The 27,576-nt window shown below is 40.5% G+C and overlaps 1 protein-coding gene across 1 annotated transcript; it reads left to right on the forward strand.

The window, feature by feature from the left end:
* The first annotated feature begins 9,804 nt into the window (after positions 1-9,804).
* gal3st4 (galactose-3-O-sulfotransferase 4) lies at positions 9,805-26,013 on the forward strand. Its single transcript, XM_038731794.1, is given in 5 exon segments — positions 9,805-10,098; positions 12,986-13,102; positions 21,160-21,460; positions 22,894-23,890; positions 23,893-26,013. Coding segments are annotated over 5 exon segments (1,530 nt in total). The 5' UTR covers positions 9,805-10,075; the 3' UTR covers positions 23,985-26,013.
* Positions 26,014-27,576: the final 1,563 nt, after the last annotated feature.

The following is a 27,576-nucleotide window of genomic DNA, read 5'->3' on the forward strand; positions in this document are numbered from 1 at the left end:
GATGATAAAGCGGTCAAAAAACAAAGCCCATCTAGGGATATGCAATATAACTATTAGATCGTGAACAATTAAGATGTCTCCACGATCTGCCTTTTAAAGAGATTGTTAGTATTGTGCTACATTGAACAATCAGTTTTAGTTCTGTGGCTCATACACGCAATTGACAGTTCCTGTCAACATCGCAAGTTAGCTGCCTGCATCCGCCGCTGTCTACAAAGGCAACACTAACTGTTGAGCATCCTAAAATTAAGTTCCCTTTGTCCCCCAGCTGCTCTGCCTCAACTCTGATTTAGTCTGCTGATGAACAGGAAGTGTTACTTGTTGCTAAAGTAACTGCGACTAACTAGTGGCTGTGATTAGCTCAGTTAGCCTAGTGGTCATAGCTAACTCAGCCCAGACTGGGAGCTCAGAGCACCTGGGGAGTGTATTGCGTTTAATGTTACACCTCTAAGTTACTCAAACACTGGAGGTTTTCAGGCCAGGATGACGGGCACTGGATTGGGCACCAGAACCGGAGGGGAGCAGCCTCCCAATGAACTGCAGCATGAACGGGACCGAATACAGTACCGAGGTGATTTACAGACTTTCTTGATAAAGAGAGATAACATTTACTTTTTGCTAAACCACTAACGGTAACCGTTTGTGGTTAGTTAGCTCGTTGAGCTGTGGTGCTAGCTGTCCTATTAAAACCACCTCGGCATCAAACTAGCCTCTGTCTCGGAGGCTGTGTTGGGTCCTGGTCCGGCCGCAGGCCAACATTAAAATGAATTGTGATAAGATTATGAATTGTGATCATGCCTGAAATAAATTGATTTATCGTGATGAGCCCTAAACCCATCTGGTCTGTCTGGAGTTTAAGCGCTAAGCTGACTGGATATGTGTCTGGTTTTTGTGGTCTGTCCACACTAAGGATGATCTGCACCCTCCAGGCAATGGCACCATTCTTCCAGTGCCAGCTTAATGGCAAGCAGTTCACAGTTGCCGATATAGTTTCGCTCTCCATGGGAGAGTTTGCAGGAGAGGTAGGCACAGGGGTGGCTACTGAATTTCCATCTGGCAAACTACTGCTTTATCAAAAACTATCAGCTCCTGTGTAAACCAGGGCAAAAAGGGGTAATGACTGTTCTCGCCACTAGAGGGGGTTGTGGCGCTGCAAATGGGGAGACTGAGAAGTAGGCCTATTGGCAGTACGGCTCACCGCAATTTCTCCCATTACCTGTGAGCCAGCTCTTACTGGGTGGATGGGACAGGAGATGAAATGACCGGACACACCACAACTTATTTTCCTGGCTTGCTCTTCAGGTGCGAACTGAGCTAAGCCTAGCTCCATAGGCTTGTGCTCCCTCGGGGGTGTTCAGGAATCTCGGGAGGGGGATCGCCTAGGAGGTGCAAAAAGATGAGTGGCCGCTGGTGTCCTGGAAGCCCTCCATTTTCCTTCACCCATCCAGGTTTCAGTAAGACAAAATAAATTATAATCTGATGAATTTACTAGTACACCTTTAGAGGAGAGAGAGATCTGATGTTAAAGAGTTCACGTTTAATTATCCTATTCTTTTGCACTATTAGTTGTGGTTTTAATTTTTTATGCACAGCTCTTCTAACCTTTGATTTAATAATTTCAATGTTAGGGGGCAGATACCGTTACTATCGGATTTTGGTTAGGTAACTCCGGAAATGGAGGAGCAGAGAAGTGTGTGGTCTCAACTCTGGGTTGTCATGGATTTGGTCCACTAATAAACTTGGCCATATTTCTAGAAATGAGAGCTGCTCCATCCAAGTGGGATGGATGCCGTCACTCCTAATCAGACCAGGTCTTCCCCAGAAAGTCTGCCAGTGATCTACAAAGTCATCAGTGGTCAGATTTGGTAGAGGTCCAGTGAAAACTACGTTTCCATCATTGTTTTTGCGCATGTATACACCGACTCAACATTAATCTTTGTAACCTCAGATTGGCGTAACTGGGACTCATTACCGTCAACATAAGTAGCAATCTTACTGGATTTACGTTCATCCTTATGGGATCTAGGCAAGTAGTGAGGGATTCAAATCCCAAGTATCCAATTAACGGCAGCCATACGTTCCCCGCAATTAATTCATAGACATGGGTTTTGACTGGAAGGGTGATTTATTTAAATATTTAAAAATAAAAATCAGGTTTATGGGTAATTTTATTCACTATGCAAGCTCAAACACTAAAACAGACCAGATGTAGATGCCAGTGCTGCCAGAGACGCTGAAGGATAAAAGCAAACTGTGAAAAATACCTCAGCATTTACAGAAGCCAGACATGCATGGGGTTACCTGTGGGGGACCAGGGTGCCCTGATACCACTACACTCTCACTGGTGCACCTCGACCTAAACACAGCAAGTTACACACATAAGACACCACACAGTAAAGCTAAGTTGAACGTGCACACACAGCCATCATACATGCCACCACTTGCAGGAGAGGGATTCCAAAAATCCACCATCCTGTCCGTCTGGCAGCACACTAAAAAAATAAAAAGGGAAAAAAGGCTGAGGGAAATCATGCAGCCAAAAAGAAAAAAAAGAAAGTTGCCACACCCTTAACAGTTGGCAAAAACATTTACAAGGCCCATCCACCTGTAACAGTAGTTGATCAGGCAGGCAAAACAGCAGTGGCTATACAATCATAAGATTACAAGAATTTAATTAGTTTGGTTATTTAAACACATACTACAAAACATACCAGTTAAATACTTTAGATGATATTTACTTCAGACAATGCAGTAAAAAGTCAACCCAGCTCTGACTCCACCTCATTTACAGATCAGACATTTAGGGCCACTGCAATGTAAATCAGTTATCAGAGGCCACCTATAAACAAACTAGTAAACTTGATAAGTCTACCATCTTTTTACCTCAGGGTTATCAACCTCCAATGCATTCACTGCATAACAGGCTATGCAGCCTACAGGGTCTGGACAACAGGTGGCTTAAAATGCCTGTGATGAAAACAAATTAAATGTTCACAAAAGTTAAAACACTGTCAGCCTTGACACATACCTTCTAGAAGACATACCTGCTCCCTAATCACACTGGAACACAATGCCTACTGAGAGATCCTGATTGCTCCCCCTAAATCAACTCTTGAAGATCCACAGGTGTGTGCCTGCTTCTGAAGAGACAGAGGGTGGAGCTTCCCTGAGAGGTTGCAACTGATTGTGGCATTACTAGGCAGTCTGGTGCTGCAAAGGAGCAGCTGAGCAGTCGTAATTTCCTGGTAGAGCAAGAAGGGAAACTAAACAGGCAGACGGGCAAATGGTTAAACTTGAACATTTTTAGTTGTTGTTGGAGTATCAAAGATATATGGTTGAATACGCCACAATCAAGTGGGGAATGGACACTGAGAAGATCCTTAAGCATGGCATAGTCAGGTGAGTGATTAGAAATTGGCTGCAGGTGAGTCAGTGCTCCAACTTCCACAGGACAGAAATAGCCAGAGCAACAGAAGAGAGGAGAGAGAGAGCCAGAGAACAACAAGTAGAAAGACAACACTAAAACTTACACACTGAACCTTTAAAGGACTGTGGTACATAGCCTGAAGCCTGAACATTGAATAATCACATTATTTAGCCTACATTAAACAATGCCTAAATGAGCTGAATGTTAGTACTTTGTTTCACACATTTCAAAAGTGGTCAATAAAATTTCTAAGTGGCAGGCAGTGAAAAAAGTTGATTTCTGATCCTGGCTGGGGGTTTTTTGGCAAGCAGTCCCAAACAGCTAACGTGCACAGCGGAGTTAAGGGCAGGTAGACTAATCATTAAATGATGATGTTAGTCTGGTAATATTCTGTCTTTTCTCAGGACATGTCAGAGAACACAGATAGCCTATGCGGGGGAGATTCTGAATGTGCAGGAAGTTTTGACCATGAGCAGAATATCTGCTGAAACAAATGACTTATTAAAGTCCTGGAGTTTATAACTAAAAATAATAATTTCTCATTATGGTGAGAAGGTGCCACAGACACATTTAAAGAGGTTACTTCACCAAACAAACACACAATAAGGAGGGAAGACTAAATCATGAATCAGCAGGGATGATATTAAATAAGTTCATCTACAGGAGAAACAGATCTGAAAGCAGCACAGAATGACTGAGAGCTACACTGAATTATATTCTGTTAGGCTATAGATTTTGAATCATCACCTGTAACCTGAATTTTGTTTCTCTTTAAATAAATAAATAAAAAATCAAGGTAAACTGGTGCAGAAAAATTCATCAGAATGCAGGAAATAAGTGTTTAATGCTGAACATAACAAAAGGACATATAGCATCAGAGACAGTCACAGACATCACTTAATGGTGTCCAGCAAACGATGTGGGCTCTGTAAATCACTGGCAGACTTTCTGGGGAAGACCTGGTCTGATTAGGAGAGACGGCATCCATCCCACTTGGGAAGGAGCAGCTCTCATTTCTAGAAATCTGGCCAAGTTTATTAGTGGACCAAATCCATGACAACCCAGAGTTGAGACCAGGAGGCAGAGTCACAGTCTAACACACTTCTCTGCTCCTCCATTTCAGGAGTTACTTAGTGAAAATACTATAGTGACAGTGTCTGTCCCCTGACCATCGAAATTATTTAAAAAGGTAAACAGAAGAGGAGCTGTGCATAAAAACCTCCATAAAAATTAAAACCACAAGAGCAATAGTGCAAATGAATAGGAGAGTTAAATGTGGACTCTTAAACATCAGATCTCTCTCTTCTAAAGGTGTACTAGTAAATGAACCAATATCAGATTATGATTTATTTTGTCTTACTGAAACCTGGCTGGGTGATGGAGAATATGTTAGCCTAAATGAATCCACCCCTCCCAGTCATATTAATACTCACATTCCTCGAGGCACAGGCCGAGGAGGTGGAGTTGCAGCTATCTTCGACTCTAGCCTACTAATCAGCTCTAAACCTAAACTAAACTATAACTCATTTGAAAGCCTTGTTCTTGGTCTTTCACACCCAAGTTGGAAATCACTGCAACCAATTCTCTTTGTTATAGTGTACCGAGCACCTGGCCCGTACTCTGAATTCTTATCTGAATTTGCAGAGTTTTTGTCAACTTTAGTCCTTAAAACGGACAAAGTTATTATTGTAGGGGATTTTAATATTCATGTGTACGTTGAGAATGACAGCTTTAGTACTGCGTTTATCTCTCTGTTAGATTCCATTGGCTTCTCTCAGAGTGTTCATGAACCGACTCACTGTTTTAACCACACCCTCGACCTTGTTTTGGTGTATGGTATTGAAATTGAACATTTAGTGGTGTTCCCACAGAATCCCTCTTTGTCCGACCACTGTTTGATAACTTTTGAGTTGGTATTGCTGAACGACACACCATTGGGCAAAAATTTCTATACAAGATGTCTGTCTGATAGTGCTGTAGCTAAATTTAAGGATGCGATTCCATCAGCTCTAAATACATTATCTAGTCACAAAGTAACGGAGGACTCCTATGCTAATTTCAGTTCCTCCCAAATCGATCATCTTGTTGATAGTGCTGCAGGCTCGCTGCGAATGACACTCGACTCTGTAGCCCCTCTAAAAAAGAAAATAATAAAACAAAGACGGTTAGCTCCATGGTATAATACTGAAACTCGCAAATTAAAGCAAATATCGCGGAAACTTGAGAGGAATTGGCGTTCCACCAAACTGGAAAATTCTCATTTAATTTGGCAAGATAGTCTTAAAACTTATAGGAAGGCCCTCCGAAAATAGGAACAACCCCAAGTTTCTTTTCAGCACTATAGCCATAGCTCTCAGTAGTTTCGACTTCATGAGCTTCTTTAACGATAAAATTCTAACTATTAGAAACAAAATATACCAAGACCTGCCCTTAACTGGCACCAACTTTCTCTCTAAACTCAGGAACCTTAGAAACAGCTGTAAAACCAGATATATGTCTAGACTGTTTTGCCTCCCTCAATCTTTACCAACTAACTTTAATAATTTCTTCATCTAAACCCTCAACCTGCCTCTTAGACCCCATCCTGACTAGGTTGCTTAAAGATGTTTTACCCTTAGTCAGCACTTCTATACTAGATATGATCAATCTATCTTTATCAACAGGCTATGTACCACAGTACTTTAAAGTAGCTGTAATTAAACCTCTTCTGAAAAAGCCCAAACTTGATCCGGATGTTTTAGCCAACTATAGACCTATATCTAACCTTCCATTTCTCTCTAAGGTTCTGGAGAAAGCAGTTGCTAAACAGCTGTGTGACTTTCTACAGAGCAATAGTTTATTTGAGGATTTTCAGTCAGGATTTAGAGCTCATCATAGCACAGAGACAGCACTGGTGAAAATTACTAACGACCTCATAATTGCATCAGACAAAGGGCTTGTCTCTGTACTGGTTTTATTAGATCTTAGTGCTGCATTTGATACCATTGACCATCAGATTGCAGAGACTGGAACATTTCATTGGCATTAAAGGAACCTCTCTAAGCTGGTTTAAGTCCTATTTATCAGATCGATTTCAGTTTGTATATGTTAACGATGAGTCCTCCATGCATGCCAAAGTTAGTCATGGAGTTCCTCAAGGATCTGTCCTCGGACCAATCCTCTTCACTTTATATATGCTTCCTTCAGCCAATATTATCAGGAAATATTCCATAAGCTTTCATTGTTATGCAGATGATACTCAGTTATAACTATCGATCAAGCCAGATGAAACTTATCAGTTAGCTAAACTTCAAATGTGCCTTCAGGATGTTAAAACCTGGATGACCTGTAATTTTCTCATGTTAAACTCAGATAAAACAGAAGTTATTGGTTTGGGGCCTAAGCACCTCCGTGACGCATTATCTAAAGATATAGTTTCCCTTGATGGCATCACCCTGGCCTCCAGCACCACTGTGAGGAATCTTGGAGTTATCTTTGATCAGGACATGTCGTTTTTCCACCTACATAATATTGCGAAAATCAGGAACATCCTGTCTAAAAATGATGCAGAAAAACTAGTCCATGCATTTGTTACTTCTAGGCTGGATTACTGCAATTCCTTATTATCAGGCTGCTCGAAAAAGTCCGTTAAGACTCTTCAGCTGATCCAGAATGCTGCAGCACGTGTTCTGACAGGAACCAGGAAAAGAGATCATATTTCTCCTGTTTTAGCTTCTTTGCATTGGCTTCCAGTAAAATCCAGAATAGAATTTAAAATCATTCTTCTTACCTACAAAGCTCTTAATGGTCAGGCACCATCTTATCTTAAAGAGCTCATAGTACCTTACTACCCCACCAGCGTTCAGCTATCAAGCTCCTCTCCTGTGGAACCAGGTTCCAGTTTGGGTTCAGGAGGCAGACACCATCTCCACACATAGGCTTAAGACTTTCCTCTTTGATAAAGCTTATAGTTAGGGCTGGCTCAGGTGAGTCCTGAACCATCCCTTAGTTATGCTGCTATAGGCCTAGACTGCCGGGGGATTTCCCATGATGCACTGAGCTCCTCTCTCCTCTACTTTCTCTCCCTCTGTATGCAACCTCATCCCATTATTGCATGTTACTAACACAACTTCTCCCCTTTCCGGTAGTCTTGTGCTTTCTCGTCCCTCTCCTCTCTCCTCCTATCACTTCCTGCAGGTGTTTCTGGCTCTGGAGCTGTGGAGTCTGGATCTGTGGTTGCGGGTCACCTGCTGCCCCCGTGTTCCTGCTCGACACCCTCTGCTGCAACGACTATTGTTACTAGTCCTATTATTATTATTGTTATTATAATCATTAACATTATGATGTTATCATTAACACTACTATAAATATCTGTACCATTTTTCATTTAGTCATTTAGTCTATAGCAACATCTCCTTTACTGTCTGTACCTCTGTGTGTATATTGTGTATGCTGCCTCCCTCCTCTCTCTCTCTCCTTCCATCCCTCTCTTTTTCTCTATGTTCCTCTCTTGCCCTCTCCCTCTCTCTCTCTCTCTCTCTCTCCCTCCCTCTCTCTCCTTCACCCCCAACCGGTCGAGGCAGATGGTCGCCCACCCTGAGCCATGGTCCTGCTCGAGGTTTCTGCCTCTTAAAGGAAGTTTTCCTTGCCTCTGTCCCTAGTGCTTGCTCTTGGTGGGAACTGTTGGGCTTCTGTAAATATCATCACAGAGTACGGTCTAGACCTGCTCTTTTATGAAAAGCGCTTTGAGATAACTGTTGTTTTGATTTGGCGCTATATAAATAAAATTGAATTTAATTTATAGATTTGAAGATTAAGGTTATATAATTCTGCGTTATGTTGATGGTGGTGGAGAGCATTGTTTTACATGTTGGTCCAAAATCTTCCCTAAGTGGGTTGAGATCTAGTGACTGTAACATCCTTAGTGTTTTATTCAGGTAATTTTCATTCTCATCAAAACATTCAGTGAGCCCTGATGCACTGAAGCATCTGCAACTTCTATATATTTCTCCAGTCTTTTACTCAGATACTTCCTTTAATTTGCCCCACGTATTATAATGGAGTTAGGTGGAGTAACCAGTCAGACTGTATTTTCACTGGATGCCTTTCTGTCAGCATCACAGGATGACGTCAGATTCGGCAAACCTACAAGTCAAAAGAAGTAAAACGAACCACGCCAGTAACACACCCGGTTTGCCTTCAAAATAAAAGTATGATCTTTGTTACTCAAAAACTTGAAATCATCAATGAGACTGTAATTTCGATTTTCAGTTTAGCAGGGGTTTAGCATTCTCCACCAGAATTACACAATACATCTGGCAGTGCAAAGGCTTTCCTACCAGAGTGTGAAATTCATAACATTGAAATGAAGGAAAAGGAAAATCGATATTTTTTTTATTTGTTTGATTAGTGGCTATCGTAATTGCTCAGGTTGGCGTGTTTGGGAAATTTGTCTCCTGACCTCAGTGTTTCTAAATCCTGTGAAATGAATTAATAAAGACTGTGATTCTTACTGCTGAATCAGTAATAGCTGCAAGCATGTAGGCCTGGGCTGACTGTGAAAGTATCAAGCATGTTTGTCTTATTATTATAATTATACAAATATAATTATTAATATTATCATTATCATATATAGCCATTTTGCTGCAATTACTCTTCACACAACAGCTGTTTGCGACCTGTCCTTTCTATTCTCCCTGTGAGGGAAATATTTTGAAAAGTTGCGTTGCAGAGAGCCCCCCAGCTGCAGTAGTGCGTAATATTCATACAGCCGGACGGAACGATCAGGAACCGTTCACAGCGCTGTCGGCAGTACTAGCAACACAACCCGTAGTACCGGAGACGGAGTGGAACGGACAGCTGCTGACGATCGGTGATCGTTCTCTCTGGCTGAATGAAGTCTGACGCTCCAGAAATTACGCATGGATCCGTGATGATAGAAAAATGTAGAAATTAATGGCAATAAAGTATGCGGTTAATATTTTAAAATATCACAAATCATGCTTTTAGGGGAGCTGATGTCCTCTTTAGGGGAGCTAAGCTCCTCCTGGCTCCCCCCTAGTTCGCACGTATGGTTTTAACTTAATCCTACTAAATAATGAATAAATAAAGAAATGGCATCAGCATTTTCTTTGGTTAAAGTTGGCCTGACTGAATTTTATTTCTGACAGTATGGAGAAAACCTTCATCTTGGGGAATACAATTTGTAAAAAGGTAATAAACAGAAATCCAAGTAGACTAAATTAAAGTACATTTTTATGGTTTCAGGTCAGAACTGTCTGATTTTGTATTTGTAAAATCCTGGCTACTGCCTTGGATGCTCTGTGGATTTTTCTGCTGCATGTCCGTAAAATGCTTTTATTTTGCAAGCACCGGAAGTACTACTTTCTTTCTCTCCTACTGCCTCTCTCTTTCTGTATTCGTCTACACAGACGACCGTCAGCAGAATAAGCGTTAGATTACTCGGTAATTAGAAAGATAATTTCTGAGAAGAGCCGTTCGGGACTAAAGGAGGTCCAAAAGACTAACGCGGGCATCGTGTTGGGTGCCGGGTCCATGGCCTGATCTCTGTCGGCAGCGGATCAACTAACGTTACAGCTGAAGCCTTCGAGATGCTTCGAGCTCTCTGCAGCTGTACAATATCACCGATACCGTCCCGGGGACACAGCTATGCTTTTCAGACGGAGAGCCAGGTAACGTTAACGTTAGCTAGCAGGAGCCGTCAGAGTGGGAGAAAAAGGGAGAGACTGACTGAAACCAGAGGTGTTTACAGTGATTGGGATGCAGCATTGCGGTGAATAAAATGTGGCAGTGGGCTGTGATCTTGCAGAGAAATAGGAGAAGGTGTGGGTGCTTCACATAAAAAAGGCCTTTCAGCATTTATTTAGTCGATCCTCGAGATCCATTCCTGTCTGCGTGTCCGGTTTTTGCGCGAGGAAACGGACGTTGTGTTATAAACTGGGGCTTCTTTGTGTTGTGGTGGAGACAGCGGGGTGGTGGCCACTGCTGTCTCCTCTGTGCCTATCGGCGCTCTTGAATGTTCACCCTTCGAACTACTTCTGAAATTGTTACATAAGATTTTACCTCTGTTTCCGTGTGTTTATAATGCATTTGTATATCTGGTGATAATCAGAGGAACTGATACTGTAATCACTTTTAATGATTACCATCCAGTGAAAACACATGCAGGCATTCACAAGGACCCTGTGTATCTGTTTTCTCCACCCCATCACATCACACTCTGTGTCTCTTGTGGTCACTTTGGTTTAGGCCCCCAGAAAAGTTATTTTATATTTCATTATGGATTAATCTGAGGATAATTTTTTCAATTGATTAATTTTGTCTTCCCTCACAAATCCAGTTCGGGACCACTGAGAACAGGAATACAGAAAACAACAGAAATAGTTGTTCACTTTTATATTAGTAGGAAGCAGGAATTTGAATTCCATATTACTCTCTCCCTGATTGGCACAAAACAAGGTTTTGTAAGGTAAAAGATAAATTTTTTGATATTGTTATAGAACTCAGATCACAACAGAATCAATATTTCATAATTTCACAAATTGTTACAGAATTATGTTCATGTGTTGCTATGTACTGGTGGGGAGCAGACTTATTTTTTTTGCAGCAGCAATAATACAGTACATTTTCTTGAAATTTATTTAAGGCTGTTTTAAATAAAACTAGACTGTGCCTCATCCTGCGGTCCGCGGAGGTGATACAAGCAAAATCTGGGTTTTCTGTTCCAGAAAGAGAGGTGATTTAAACCCTGTGAACTTATCTGCTCGCTGGCAGGTTCTCTTCAACAAACTGAGTTTCTCTCTGTCTCGTCCCTTTTACAGAGCCAGACATGCTGTTTCACTTCCTCATTGATTTAGTCTGTATAAAAGTGTCTATGGAAGCCTATTAGTTAGAGGAGGTTTACTGTATTGTCAGAGTCTAAATCCTGCTTGGAAATCAGTTTGTTATGCAGGACTATCTAAAGTTAACATTTTTGCCTTCATATTCGAATCAACCTCAGCTCACAACAAAACCTCTACAAGTCCTTTTTGAATTAACACTGTGACTCTGTGCACACAATACAGCTGCGCGTTTGTTAGAGCAGTTCCACTAAAATGTTTTTTACGCATAATGTGAAATCACAGTTGAAATTTTAAAAATCAATATGAAGACACAGAATCCGTGAATAATTTTTTCTGTCACTCTGATTCTCTGCACTGTTGGAAGATAAAAGTGCAATGAGAAGTGTTGTTGTGAATTGGCGCTATATAAATTTAATTTAATGAAATTGAATGAAGGAGAATATATGTTAATTATTTCTGATAAGCAGGATTGTGGTGTAGCTGCAGAATAGAGTTAGAAGGTGACTGTGTTTTACTGGCATTTCACTGTAAATTTACTACATTTGTTGAAGTATCTGAGATAAAGCCACGGAATGCTGTTGAGCCAAGATTCAAATAGATGTTTAAAATTTGAAATCTACTGTATTTTAACCTCAATGATTTTCATGTGCAAACCACCAAACACTACTACTGGATCAGATTGTGACCTTACGGTCATGTCTCTGTCTAGTTTTTAGTTTCTGGCCCCTGTGCTTTTTCCATATTAAAACTGAAACAGGGCCTAGCATAATGATTGGAAAACATTCATTTCAAAAACAGTGGTTTGGAAAATTATTTACTGATTTTGCAACAAAAGCACCACTTACTGGCCGATTGTGTTAAATGTACGGCATGCGCTGAGCCTCACTGTGGCACAGGAAAGTACTGGCTCAAGTTTTGCGTTAATCAGACAGACCGGTGTGGAGATATGACATGAGTTCTTTTGTATGAGTACAATATTTTCCTTTAAGCATTTTTTTTCATCTCACATTCTTTTAATAACGTTTGACCATGAGACTCCATAAATTCTACTTGCAAAGTTTTTTGCAGATCAGACTCACCTCCTAGGAGGTGTTTGAAAGCCTAGGTTTCACATATTTCATGATTTTGAACTAGTGCCTCGTGCAGACGACACGACTTTCAGCGTTGGCTGATGGCCGTGCCGTTCACACAACACAACTTGCCGTCTTTTGACGGGTGTCTTGAAGTCATTGTGGCGTTCACACTACGTGACTGATCGGTGACAATATCTAAGGAATGCAGTAGGTCCTGTAGTCTGTAGATATTTTCAGGCTGCTTTCCTCCCAGTGATGATGATGATGATGATGATGATGATGATGATGCCTTAGTCATGTTTGTTTTATGACTCATCCAAATCTCTCCCTCTCTCTGTTCCTCTTTTTGCCTCTCAACCCCTCCCCTACCTTACACTGTGCCCTTGTCTTTATGTCCTCTTTTTTTATGTGACATCATCTTGTTTGGTCCCTCTTCTCCCTTTAATAACACAATAACTTTATCCACCCCTTTGTCCCTCCATCCCTCATTCCACTCTGTTTCTGTCATTGCCCTCCCTCTTTATTATCCTCCTCCAACCTTTTTGTATCTGTTCTCTATACCCTTTTTTGGTTTCCGCATCTGCCTGTCCATCCACCATCTATCCATCCACCCTCACCTCCTCAACCTCCACCCCTCCTGCCAGGATGTTGCGATGGCTGGTGTGTGGTCGGTTGGGTCCAGTTTGGATGTGGAAAGCACTGCTGCTCTTCGTGGCTATTGCATTTGCTGGCCAGCTGCTAGGGGTCATCTTCAACAAGAGGTATCGATTTAATTTCCTCTTTGTATTTTTATTTCATTTTAGATTAATCTGTAGTTTCAGTTCTATCCTTTGCAGTTGTTAGCCTTACAACCTGGTCACATCAGCATTTTAAATTAATAAATTTTGTGGCGCAATCGATACATTTCTATGGAATTATCACAAACTGCTTGTTCGCTGTTTGATCGTGTCATGCCAGACTTTGACACGCAACTCTGTGCTGTTGAACAAGTTGAAGTTCTGCACACAGAGGTGTTTACTCAAGATCAAGACTTTTTTGAAGATACTTAAAGCCTCGCTCCAGTGTATTTTGACATTTCTATGATATTTCATATTTTCCTGAGCCACTTCCTTACAATGTTGATTACCCATATAGTTTGGCAAATATTTTTTCACAAATAGCTTAATTTTGTGCTCAAAAGTTGCTTAGTTGTTGAAACGGGGTGGTGACGTTTGACTATAGTAATAACATAAGTCATACGTCATTCTCCAAGCTTGCGCAGGCGCACTGTCATGCCTGTCACGCCGTCACGCCTCGTTAAGTCAGAGCATCAAATCGATAAACATCGCTGTGAGCTAGCTAACCAATTTATCATGTCATTCACTTAGAACTTACAGTCGGTATGTCTCTCTATGTCTGATTGTCGGTTTGTCTTTCTAGTTTAGTTAGCTAAGTTAACTAAGTTGTAGTTAGCCAGGTGTAGTTAGCTAGCATAGTTATTGCAGAAAGTTAGTTAACAGGGGGTCTTCGTTTTATTTTTTAGTTTCCTCCTCTTGGTTTAGTGTGGTGTTCATTTTCATTATGTCATCTGTGTGTGCGGTGTTGGAGGACAGATGACACAAAATGAGTTGCACTTTCACCTGCCACCGTCTTATATACAGTCTGCAACACGCATTTTATCCATGGCCGTTTCACCGATGCATTGGCGGAGGAAATGGTATCAGAAGTCTGAAGCTGAGGACCGATGCCATCAGCGGTGAGTTGTGCATTGTGAAATGTCTCAAATGATTTATTCACACTAGGAACTAACGTTAGTTGACGAAGCAAAAATGTTTATTAATTAACATGACGTGTTGTAGTGTGTGAGTGAGTATAACATCCTAATAATTAACTAATTTCATTAAAAAATTACATTTTCCGTTTGGCTTTTTTATAATTACATTTTCTTCTTTACAGAAAGGAAGGACCTGAATCTGTAGAGGCCAGCTATTATTAAACATCTTTACTCAACTGCAGCTTCTTCCACTCTAACTGAGATGTGATGGTGAACCACGTTCAGAACATCCATGAACACAGCAGCATGGAACCAGTTACGACATACCTTATACGGTTTGTGGTTAAACATGATTAATAGTCCAGTCTTCAGTGGTGCTGTTTGGTGCCTGGTTTAATTTGAAATAAAATATTGTGTAGGTAAATTTCCCAGATTGTGCAAAGAATGAGTATAATTATATAAATGGAAATGCATCACACCAACATTTGTACTGAAGTAAATCCCAGCAATTCTGTAAAGATTCTATTGTAAAGCAGCCATTTTTGAGATTAAAAGTAAAAACACATGAACAAGACATTTTACAAATTACAAAAAATATTACTAGATCCATGAAGATATAATTTATTACTGGACTGCGACAGTTTTAATAATAATAATAATAATAATAATAAATTTTATTTATAATGCACTTTACATTTCAGGGAAATCTCAAAGTGCTAGTTTTGGTTTTAGCTTGGTGTACCTTATTAACAGAAACTGCAAACAAGAAGTGCAAACAAAACACTTTTTAGTCACAAGGTAGCAGCGTTGGCTCACAATACAAGAAGAATTTGGTCTTACTAATGTCCTATATGTTGTCTTTACTTCTGGGTTTTTTCACACGTGAACTGCATGATCTGCCTTTTCCACAGGTTTCTCTCGGTAGTTCTGCATTTCAACCACGATGGAAGCTGAGAGGTTGCTGTGATGGTGTGTTATATTTTATAAACATGCTTTTCCTTTCCCCAGCATACACATCAGCCCTCATGGAGTCAACTGTACCTGCCCTGCTTAGCAGATCGGCCAAAAGATCCTCATGGATAGATGAGGCAGCCAGCCTTTGTCGGTTAATGGTTTTAACACAGGACATAAATGTGAAACCAGCACAGAAGTCTTGGTTCACGGTGTTCAGGTTAAGAACTTTATTAATGAAGGCAAAGCCAGATCAGTCCTACAACTTATATTATCCTCGGCCAAAGACATACTCAGTCACATTTGTCTATTTGTAAGATATCTAAAAAATATCTCTTTAAGAGAGATTTAATCTGGTAAACAAATATGTCTCAGCCAACACTTGAGTTGTGACTTTTGATTTTCTCAACATTGCAAGAAATTATTTTGTTTTGTCACTGTACTCAGTTAAAAGAATGATCTGTGTGTATTTTCATGTACAGCCAGTAAATGTTCTTTAAAATATTTTTTATTAATAAAATCTTGACAATTGTACAGCTTTGGTTTGCTGTTGAGTCTTTTCTAGTTTTAAATGTTGTTTCATTTTGACCATACCCATTTGGTGCATCCACACATTTAAAAAGGTTCCAATCTGGTGTTTGTGTTATTGTTAATTGCAAGTTATAATTATCGGAATACATCAATAGTTTTATATAAAACATGTTTAACCATTAATGCACTATGCATCTGTTAAATATATATATTATTGCAACCGCATAAGATGTAATTCATTTTATTGTCAGCCAAATGAGGCTGTCTTGTAAATACCCCGTTCTTCAGGACACAATACGTAAAGGTAAGGACTTCATAATGTGCCTGCCTTAGGCCCAGCAAACCTGCCTGTAAGCTGGATGGTATGCTTGGGAATATAGGGACAGCCAAAGCTGATAAAAATGTCAGTGTGATATAAGTAGTGGTGATGTACATACAATGTTGTGTTTCTTATAGCCTACATAAACAGAAATAAAATAGCACAGCCTCTATGTGATTAACCCGGAGGTAAAATAAGCACACCATAAAACATAGTAGGAGTTATCACGTGCAGTGTGTGACAGGACCATCGACTGTGTGATTGAACAGCTGATACTCGTACATTAGTTTCTATCATGGGTAAGTATTACTCCTGCCAGTACAGTAAAGTGTACTACACTTTACAGTGTAGTGATGTTAACACAGCATATTGTTAGCGAACACTTCAGACGGTAAGTTTGTGGTTGTCATGGTAATTGATTACGTCTGTCTATTAGCCACACCCCCATTCTCTGTTTGAGAAAGAACGTTAACCAAAAATGGCAGTTAAAACTGGCCGGAGGGGGGCTTTAAAGACGTTTCATCCCTCATCCAAGTAGGGTAATATAAAATATTCAAATATTGGATTGTTGGGTACACATTCTACATTCGCATGCCTCACCTCCGTTCACAGCAGTGAATAAACTATATTCTTGACATCAAATACTGAGTTAAGTTTAGATTGAAGACAGCAGCCCGTGGCAGTCCTCCTCCTCCTCCTCCCTCTGCTGTTGCTGGTAGAGAGGAGCTGGTTTGTTTCAACAAGCAGTTGAGTTTACAAGGATGTGCAAAATTTTAAGGTATGTAGTATCTCAGCTAAACAGGCTACAGACAGACTATTATTCTGAGGTATCAATGACAAAAGTAATAGCACCCCATTCCTCATTGAGCCGGACAACTTGGAGTTTGAGCGGAGTTTCTACGTCAAAAGCTGTGGGACTAGTTAGCGCATGAAAAAACGTGACGGAAGAATAATAATAATAATGATAAAGGTTAGTAAAGTAGTTTTGTATGACTTGAAATAATGTGTTGTAAGAGTTATTATATTGATAGCATCTATTGATAAGAACCCAGTGTCATAATTTCACATCAGCAGTGTTCAGGTGTTGTGAGTAAAAAGAAAAGGCTGTGCAAAGCAGGAGCTGAAGAGCTGGAAGCTGGGGCTGTTATCTCCTGTAGAGCTGGACACAGCAAATCACATCTGGAGGGTTCTGCAATCAGCTCCTCTGGCACCTGTAAAGACAACAATGAGTAGTTAAGTAGCTTCTTCCAAAGAGCCAAAAAGCTACTGAACTCTGAGATCGCCTCAGCATGATGACCTCTCTGGCATGTGACAGTAATTAGGGGTGGAAATGTGAAATACACTGTTTACTATTATGTGCAATATTAACGTTTGCTGCTGGACACTGTGCAACAATAACTACTCAAATCTGATCTTATTGAACGTTTATTTTAAGGATCTTATTTTATATTTCTTATTGAACTGTACTACTACCTGGCAAATTCTAACCCACCAAACAAACTCAGAGGCGGCTCTCACACTCTCGCCTTAACTAAACCATCGACCTAGTTACAGCCCAGCTACCTGTCTGCAGGCCTAACGCTCATTATATGCTGACAAAAAAGGTGGATGCAAATCTCTGCAGGTAACCTACAACAGCTGTTCTGCGGAATGCATCCACCTCTTAAGCTCCTTATCAGAATCGTCGCTGATCAAACGCAGTTATCACATGAGATTGTTTGCTGAATCTCAAGGAATGCTACATCAAGTGTAATAACGTATTGATGACTATAAACATCCTTCAATATGTACTTCAATCATCCCCACTGATGAACCCTACAAAGAATAGTATATCGTTTTTAAACAGTAACGTTACACTCGGAGGTGCACGGCTCCTTGGCGAGCAGGTGTGACAGTTTCAGGCAGAACTCTGTTGCTGCTCCCCCCTCGGCTCTCTGCCTTTAAACCCTTTGTGAATCAAAGCGGCCATGCCCCTAATAATGCAGAACTTTAAGGCTTAATATAATTTAAACAGGTGAGTTATAAAAAAAATTAACCCCCCTACAGTTGTCAGGAAGGGCAAAATTAGCAGCTTTTGAATCAGGCTGTAAACATGTTTTATTCTGCTTTAAAGTTGGACTTTTTGACATGGGGGTCAATGGAGATTGACTCCCTTCTGCAGCCAGCCTCAAGTGTCCACTCGATGAATTACAGTTTTCAGTTACTTCCTGGTTACATTGGAAGTGAGAGCCGGAGGTTGCTGCTTGGTTGAAACGAGTTTGAGTTACTGTTGCCGTTCTGTCATCTCAAACCAGTCTGCCCATTCTCCTCTGACCTCTGACATCAGCACAGCATTTTTGCACAACTGCCACTCACTGGATATTTTCTATTTGACGGTTGTGCATCAAAACCAGTAGATCAGCAGTTTCTGAAATACTCAGACCAGCCCGTGTTGCACCAACACTATGTTCAAAGTCACTTAAATCCCCTTTCTTCCCCATTCTGATGCTCGGTTTAATCTTCATCAAGTTGTCTTGACCACGTTTACATGCCTAAATGCATTTAGTTGCTGCCATGTGATTGGCTGATTAGCTCTTTGTGTGAACAAACAAGTGTACCTAATAAAGTATGACTAACCATTCAAATCTGTGAGGTGTTGCTGTAACTGAAACTATGGGCTTTGAACAGCACCAGAACCATGATGACACAAACCAAAACCGATAAAGAGCAACAACAAACCTCAATTAATCCGTCACTTTACTCCTTTTTTCTCCAGTCATTCCATGTCACTGACCTTTGTGCCTTCAAAGGAGTCCAGTCCAGGGCTTTTTAAAAGTTAACTTAGGTATTTTTTAACTTGGACCCTATTTTCCCACATTTTTATGTCTATGTGACTAATGGGTGACAGCAGTTTTTGAAATTGGTCCAGTTGAGTGAGCACACTGCAGTTGGCAGTAGCGAAACCTGGCTGCAACATAATCCCTCTGGGAAAATCGGGTCCAGGTTTGAAAATACCGAATGTTTCTTTTTAATTGCATCAGCATTAATGTGGGCGTGGTATCTGACTGTCGTGGTGAAGAGGGAGCCAAGTGGCTGAGCTCACCCTGACAGATAGGATAAGGTCAGACATCCCGAGGGAGAAAATGTGGTTCGGGTATCTAATCATGGTTCTTAGGCCCCTTCCTTTTTGAGGTTTTTAGGCAAACTCATTAGTATAATTTTGATTAGCATTTTGGTCAATCTGCTCGAACCAAAAAAAGAGATATGATTCAAATGTCAGCTTTGTTCTCATTTTTATTGCAAAGGAGACATTAACGGAGCTCAATTCCCAGGTGGTTAGCCTTGATATGCCGCTTCAAGTTCGTAGTGTTTTTTCCAAAAATCTTATAACCACATCAGTGTGTGAACTATACATAGCTTTCGGGGGAGCTCTTTTTTTTTTTCCGTGAAGGGGCGGAGGGGGACCAACTGTGATTCTTACTGATGAATCAATAATAGATTCAGGCATGTAGGCCGGGTATGTCCTAAGTTGTTTAACACATCTAGATGTGAATACCAGGAAATGAAAGCTGAAATTCTGAACTCTTGTCTCAACTGATCTTTTTATGTTAAACCCAAATGTCTTCCGTGAACAACAAAAACAAAGCCTTTGCCTTACCGTTCCAATACTTTTGGAGGGGACTGTATCACAAATCATGCTTTTAGGGGCGCTGATAAGCACCTCTTTCTCCCTAGCATGTTGTGTTCATCACCAGAGTTCGCATCCACAGTAACGTCTTCCTCACACACCAGGCATCGCCCCGGCCAGCATTCAAAGCACAGGAAGAAAAAATTGCTGCTGAATGAACACCGTTAAGTGAAAATTTAGAGGGAGAAATGAGAGTTCTAGTGTTATAATGCATGCAGTGGTAAGTCTGCAGCCTGCAGGTCCTTTGGACTAATATGTTTAATGTGTTCAACTATCAGGGTCTACATAACAGAGGCTGCTTTGTCTGCAGAACCACACCTTCTGACTGATTTGTTAATTTAAAAAACGTGTTATTTGTTCTTGTGCCGTTACTTTATGCTAATATAATATATAACACTGATACGTTTAAGAAGTTGTGGAAGGTTCAGGTTGCAGTCACTCTGCCTGTTGAGAGCATTTCTACAGTGTGGGCAGAGCTTTTTAAAGTATGCTGATCTACTGACCTATGCACTAGAGCCTGACTGATACCAGATTTTTTTAGTGCAATACCAGTATTGATATTTTCAATAAGGATCCCTTAATTTATGCTACTAAAAAATAGTTTTATGATTCATGCATATACCGGTCAGGCTTTACTGTACACTATATAGTACACTATACACCAACGTATAACAATGACAGTAGTTGTCCTGTGACCCTGAGCATAGGTTATGTTTAAGGTTTCTGCCTGTTAAAAGGGTTTTTCCTTGCCACTGTCACCAAGTGCACATGGTTTGGAATTGTTGGGTCTGTGAAATAATAAATAATGTTACAAAGAGTATACCTGCTCTATTTGAAAAGTGAAATGAGATGAATAGTCAATTCAATTTCATACACCTACTTGCCAGTTTATTACATGCACCTAGTTAAAGCTAATATAGTCTAATACAACAGTCCTGCGATAAATTCTACCTGGTCAGTTTGGAAGATCAGTTTGGAGGATGTGTTTTGCGGTGCTGTTGAATTGTTGTCCACACCATTTATATAAATGAGGGTACTAAATATCGGAAAAACCTGTTAGTATAATACAATGTATTTCAACAACACCACAAACAACATCCTCCAAACTAACCACTTAGTTGAATCAACATCTCTATGAAACTGTTTAACATAAACTGTTGATGGTTGTATTAGAATGCATTAGTTTTAACTCTGTATACCTAATAATTTGGCAACTGAGTGTACATGGTGTTGAAGTGTTAAATGGGTTTGCTGACAGTACATTCATACATGTATTGAGGCACCATGGGGGGCTTAGCAGTGTGTTTTGGAGCTTTTCCTCTGAAAAGGCCGCCTGTGATAGCTGGAAGTCTTTTTAATGAGAGTAGAGCTTAACAGAAAACCAAAGCAAAGATCTAAAATGGGCTAAAAACACTAGTGCTGAGGGGAACTACAGAGTTGTTGATAATTCTCTGTGGATTCGTCAGTATAAGCGACACCTTTCACATTACATGAATTCATTAGATCCATTGAATAATAATGTGGCTTGAAGGCTCTAAATTGTAGGATACACACAGTTTGAAATAAAGTTGAAATGCCACCTTTATCTGTCCTCCAGCAGTGTCCAGCCAGCTGCCCGCTCCATCTTGTTGTCCCGTAATGCTCAGGGGCCGTCTCTGGGCTCCTGTCAGCCCCGCACCCACATCATGTTCCTCAAGACCCATAAGACGGCTAGCAGCACTGTGCTCAACATGCTGTACCGCTTCGGCGAGGAGCGGGACCTCTACTTTGCCCTGCCGTCAGGCTACCAGCTGGGCTACCCACTGCCCTTCAATGCTCACAGAGTCAAAGGTTACCGAGGTCCGCGAGCTGTGGAGTTCCACATCATGGGCAATCACATGAGATTTAATAAGCCGGAGGTGAGTCGCTCAGTAGAGGGGGAAGTGGAATGACATAGAGGATGATGATGAGATATTCTGTAGTGATGTGGATACATAAAGTGAGGACGCAGATCAAATGTACATCAACGTTTGTATTTGCTTGGTTATTGTTTGCATAGCAAACATAATATTCTAATGTGCTGAGACAGGAAAATCAAACAATGAGTGCCTAGTTCCGGTAGTTATAGTACGGTGTAGGGTTTGACAAAACACTTAGCTCATGAGACGAGACACGATATTGGGCTCACCAGACGAAAGGACGAGACGAGACATTTCTAAGAAATGTTCGATGCTGAATTATATGACAATTTTGAGCATTAAACAATTTGATTTTCTGCATTCTGGGGAATTGTTCTTCACAAATTTATGGTGGAAATGTCTTTATTTATGTAAAGGGAAACACAAAATTCAGGTGCACATTCAAAATCTCTCCCACATACTGTATATATTCTCTTAAAAAAGTTGTAATATTCAGGATCTAACGTCATCATTTTGTGAGAATTCATAATATTCTTAAGTCTACATGTCTTAGACTTCAGACTGTTTAACCGACACAGTTTGACGGTAATTTAACACATGGCTGAAAAATACAAGGGGTGGAACATATCAATATTCATGCACACTAGTACCACAAACACCTACCTGCCTAACTAGCACTCCACCTAACCTAGTTAACCTAGTTTGGTGTAGAAGCAGGTGGAGTGTTGAGTGAAGGTATAATGTTCAGGTATTCTGCTCTATGGATGCATGTGTGTATGTATATCTGTTATATCTACATGAATGAATACCACAGAATGCCTGAATTACCGGAATAAACATTTCTGTCTAGGAAATTTTCAGAATAATATGAAGATAGTGCCAGGCAAAATGCTATTATTATTTTCAGTCTAATTTCATTGTATTTCTCTAGTGCTTAAAATCAATTAACTCTCACTGCAAAAGATGCACTAAGACAACTTAAAGTTCAGTGTAGCCTGTTAAATTTTCATGGACGTAATGCTTGTAAATACGTTACAGCACCACTATGAGGTCAATATGTGTAATATTTTTGCCTGAGTAGTGGGTGGAGTTTTCCTCCAGCAGCTTCGCTGCTTGGATCCCTAAAGTATAGTCATAATAATTATAGTTATTATAACATCATGCAGTTACCATGATTTAAATTAGTGCAATAACCAAGTGTTTCAGGGGAAATCTGTTAGATTTGACATGTTTATGTTAATAATTGTATATGGGAGAAATAAGTTTTCTTCTGAAAGGGATGGACTGGTTACTTGTGATTATTTTCCAGAAGGACAACTACAAACACATTCTGTGCAAGGCTTCTGTTGCTCAGAAGAACCAATTAAAATAAAATGTACTACTGCTTTAAGTTGAATTTTTTTAACTACAAGTTCTACTTTTCTGTGTCTTAGGTTGAAAAAGTGATGCCTGCAGACACATTCTACTTCTCTATCATCAGGGACCCGGTTGCTCTGGCTGAGTCCTCCTTTGCTTACTACAAGGAGGTAGCACCTGCCTTTCGGAAAGCTAAAGGCTTGGGCGACTTTGCTGATGACCCAAACAAATACTACGACCCTCGTCTCCGCAACAACCACTATGCCCGCAACCTGCTGTGGTTTGACTTTGGCATGGACAACAATGCTAATTTCTCTCTGGCACTGGCTCAGCACTACGAGGCCCTGATCCGCCGAGCCTTCAAGCTGATTCTAGTGTCTGAGCACTTTGACCAGTCCATGATCCTGCTGAGACACGCCCTCTGCTGGCCACTGGACGCCGTCGTCTCATTCAGTCTCAATGCTCGGCAGCAGAAGCCTAGCATCGGGGGGATAAGTGGGAGCTGGGTGAGCAAAGCTGTGGAAGTGGCCGGTGGCGGTGGAAGAGGTGGACGTTCGCAAGCCAAGACCCCACCCAATCTGTCACTAACGGAGGAACAGCGGGAGAAGCTGCGGCAGTGGAATGCCCTGGATTGGTACTTATACAAAGCCTTCAACCAGACCTTCTGGGAGGAAATCGACCGGTTCGGCCAATCTCAGATGGAGCAGGAAGTAGCTCTTTTGAGGACGCGACGGGATGATCTGGCACGGGTTTGTCTCAGGGATGGCGGGAAGCCTGTGGAGGCGCACCGGATCCGAGACAAAAACATCCGGCCGTTCCAGAGTGGATTAGTGAAGATTCTTGGCTACGAGCTTCAGCCCGGACTGGACAACAGCACCAGGACAGCCTGTCTGAGGATGATCAGGCCTGAGATCCAGTACAAAGATCTGCTGGATGCTAAACAGTTCCCACGGGCTCCAGCAGCCCAAGCTCAGCTAGGACAACAGAGCCTATTGGCAGCCAGTGGCTCTTTATTAAAACGAGACCCATCCAGGACAGGAGAGAAACTGGTGGGGGGGGGGCTGGGAGGAGGACGGTGGAGGAGGGGGAGAGAGACTGGGATGGAAGCCGTTTAATGAGGAGCAATCAGACTTTGATACAAGGGCAAGAAAATGAAAAGCTGAGATAGCTTGTGTTGAGTCTCAGTCCTAAATATGGTACTTTTGGTCTTTGAACAGACGGACTAATGAAACTGTAAACTGAGCCGCATATGGTTTACACATACACACAATGAAAAGTTCCTCCTTTGCACTTCCACTTATTGGTGTGGTTTTTTTTTTTCCTAAAAATGTTGTTTAGTTAGTGTAATTCATGTGGACTTGAGCCCTTGACTTCTGAGCGCCTGGAATGCTTTCACGGCTGCAGTCACAACAGAAAATGAAAGGACCACTTTGTTTTTTATTAGGAGAGGCACTCTCAAAGTGTTGGCAGGTCCTTGTGCGGCTGTGGAAACACAGAAGCCTGTTATATTCCCTGTTCCTATTAATACTTTCAAGAGTTTAGATTTTCACATTATGTACAATAGTTTGAGTTTATACCTTTCAGGAATTACAATTAGTAACTGTGCTAAACCTCTGTTTTTCTGAAAGATAAATCTGGTGATCTTTGAAAAGCACAGGCCATTTAAAAACATGTCGCCCCGTTTTGAATGTACTTCCAAAATCCTCAAAGACTCTTCTTGCATACTGGATGAATAAATATTCTTTCTCCTGCACAAAAATATATTTTTAATCAGTTTACAAAGTTAAAGACTATTTCTTAATTACAACAAAGATGGTAGCTGGGAATGTCATATTTTCTAGCTCAATGTACAAAATTTAATACATTTTCAGACAAAATAATGTGTTTATATTATAAAGGAGCAGGGGAAATATGTTATTTTTTTCCACCTGAATGAGAAATTAGATTTGTAACTTGGGAAATTGGTTAAATCAGATATTTTTATTGTTTTATATTCTATTTAATCAGATTGTTAGAAGAGTCTTTGTGGCGATTCTAAATATTGTAAAACCCCCTTCTGGGTTTTACAATTATTGCTGGGTATTTTTCAGAAAAGCATATGCTTAGCTCTGTGGCTCTAAGGTAACAGTAGTACTTGAGAGGCACAAACAGGGGTTAAAGTATTTAAACAGCACTTATTTCCCATTGCTGATATGATTTGTAAAGTGAGTGGTACTTTATCATGGGCAAAAATATTTTGGTGAAACAAACTATTTCTTTGAAACACTTCAGCAACAAAGTCACTACAGTCTAGAACAGCTTCTTGATCACCTTCCTAAAGACCTCTTAATAAAAGAAAATTATCTGCTTCTGGGGTACTTAATATCCACATTTGGGCACTATCCTTCAACATGCATAGGCATTCCTATGGCAATCCATTTCTTTGTCATGATGTCAGGTATAAAATATAAAAAACAATATATAAAAAAAATTATTTAGATCAGTGTGGGCCAAAATAAATTTCTGCATCTTTATGATGCAGCTGCTTTGATTTATTTTATTATATATTTTATTTTATAATGCAAAATAATATCCTCACCCAACAAACATTCTGGCATGCTCGTGAAGTTAAATAACTGAATTGCTGAGAAATAGTCTGAAGTTGTGTATAAATCCAGCAAGACTGTGGTTGAACCTGACTTTCCTTAATTATAAGTATATATAGTTATCAAATGACCTGTGACAGCTTGCTGTAACACATGAGACCATGGTTAAAATGATGGGTATCACTATGTCAGACTGGTGATGCTGTTAGTCCCAATGGTCCCCCAAATAAACACCAGTTTTCCAAAAACGTCTTTAGAAGCTTAAACTTATCACCATCTCTTGAATGCAGCATTAGGCATGGTTATCTCAGCACTGTTGGGAGCGTGTCATGTAGGTGAGGAGAAAGAGTTTTAAATGGAATCTAATCATCACTAGCTACTACATACTGTACATAACAAACAACACATGTCTACCTCTGAGACATGTGACAAGTTATTACTTGTTAGTCTTGTGCATACACAGTCCAACAACACAGAATTCCCAAATTTGAACAGATATAGAAATGTGCATGTGTGTGCCTGCTGACATTGTGTGACTGTTTTTTCTAGACAGCTTTTGTTGAGAGCTTCATTGTTGTCCAAAACCTATTAAAACACATAAATGGACCTCACTGTTGCACTGAGTAACATGTTCCTTCATGGTGCTGTAGTTTTTTTGTATAACAGCTCTGCAACTGTATTTTGGATCTGTGAGTGGGTGCAGTACCATGTTTACACTGCTGAGGGGAATAAGCTGATTTAAAAATGTTTTAACAGATAAACATTGAAGTGTTTTTTGCCTTGAGAACAAATAGCAGCAACAGCAAATTAAAACTGGAGCACATCTGAAAACAGAGGAAATTACTGTATGATATAAGCCTATTTCAAGTGAAGGTCTGGTTCTGGACAACTGCTACTTTTATTTAAACCCCCCCCCCCAAAAAAAAAACAACAACAAGAGAATAATACTGTTGATGAACTCAAGGCTGAGAAGAGGGAATCAGCATGGTTTATACATCTTATAGCACAGGCAAATACACAACATATGTTGGTGATGCTTCCTGGTCAGCTCGCTTCACAGGAAACAATCGGAGTCTCTTCGATTTTCAATCTGCAGTTAACTTATGCAACTTGGCCACAGTCTGTTTAGCCGATGGGATGATGCAGTAATCCAGTAAAGACCCAACATAAAAACCACCAAAAAGCATTTCCAAATTCTTTAGTTTTTTGTTTGTCTGGCAAGCTTGTAGTACAGAGCCCACTGAAGTCCGACTGCTTCACCTTTTGCACTCCGGGGAGTCCCTTCCCACTCTCCTTATTAAAACATATTCGGCAGCAATAAAATAATGAAAAACTAATACATAAAGGATAGTCCATATACCAATCCGTGATTACACCACAGACCTCTGATATAACAGTTTCTTTTATACATGTGAAGGAAAAAACAAGACTCACAAAGCATGTTCACCATTGCATTAAAAGCTGGAGCCTACATGAAGATAGTATAGGTGACAATAGACGGGTTTCTGTGCATCGTCATCACCGAGATGCGTGCGCAACTAGGGGGCAGAAAGCAGAACACTGGCCCAATCCCAATGTCCACACTCAGACTCACAGACTTTGAGGCACATTCCCGGGAACTCCGCGACGGCTTAGGGCTGTCCCACTATCAAATCGTCAAGTGCGCGAGGGGTCTCTCACGGACATTTTGAGCACTTTCTAAACCCTTTTCATAAGTCTGCATTTCTGCAGACTTTACCTGAGGGAATTGTCCACAGTTCATAGTGCTATGATGTAAAACACGGGGGTGACCAGGGTTACCAGGGGACACCCGGAAGCGAGAGAAATATCACGGCAAATCTGCCTTATAAGAGAAGAATAAGAAGAACGGTAAACGGAAAATCAACACTGATGCTACAATTGTTAGAATTTTTCTTAACATAGATTTAAGATGGTACATAGAACGCATGAAGTCAGAGGAATGCAAAACCTTGTTACACACTTAATTTATTTAATTATTTATTTTAGTTTTTGCTTAATGATGCTGTTTTGACCAACAATAATGCACTGATTATTGACAAATTTAGATTGACATTTACCTCGCGTCCACTCTGTAGGGCAAGGGCCTGCAATACCTAAAAATCAGGCAAAAACGTAAAATAAAAAGTGTGCAATATATTACAGCGTCGTCAATGT

Source organism: Micropterus salmoides, unplaced genomic scaffold (genome assembly GCF_014851395.1).
Source record: "Micropterus salmoides isolate LMB-PRFRI ecotype aquatic unplaced genomic scaffold, ASM1485139v1 Ms_hic_scaffold_2, whole genome shotgun sequence".
Taxonomy (NCBI): Eukaryota; Metazoa; Chordata; class Actinopteri; order Centrarchiformes; family Centrarchidae; genus Micropterus; species Micropterus salmoides.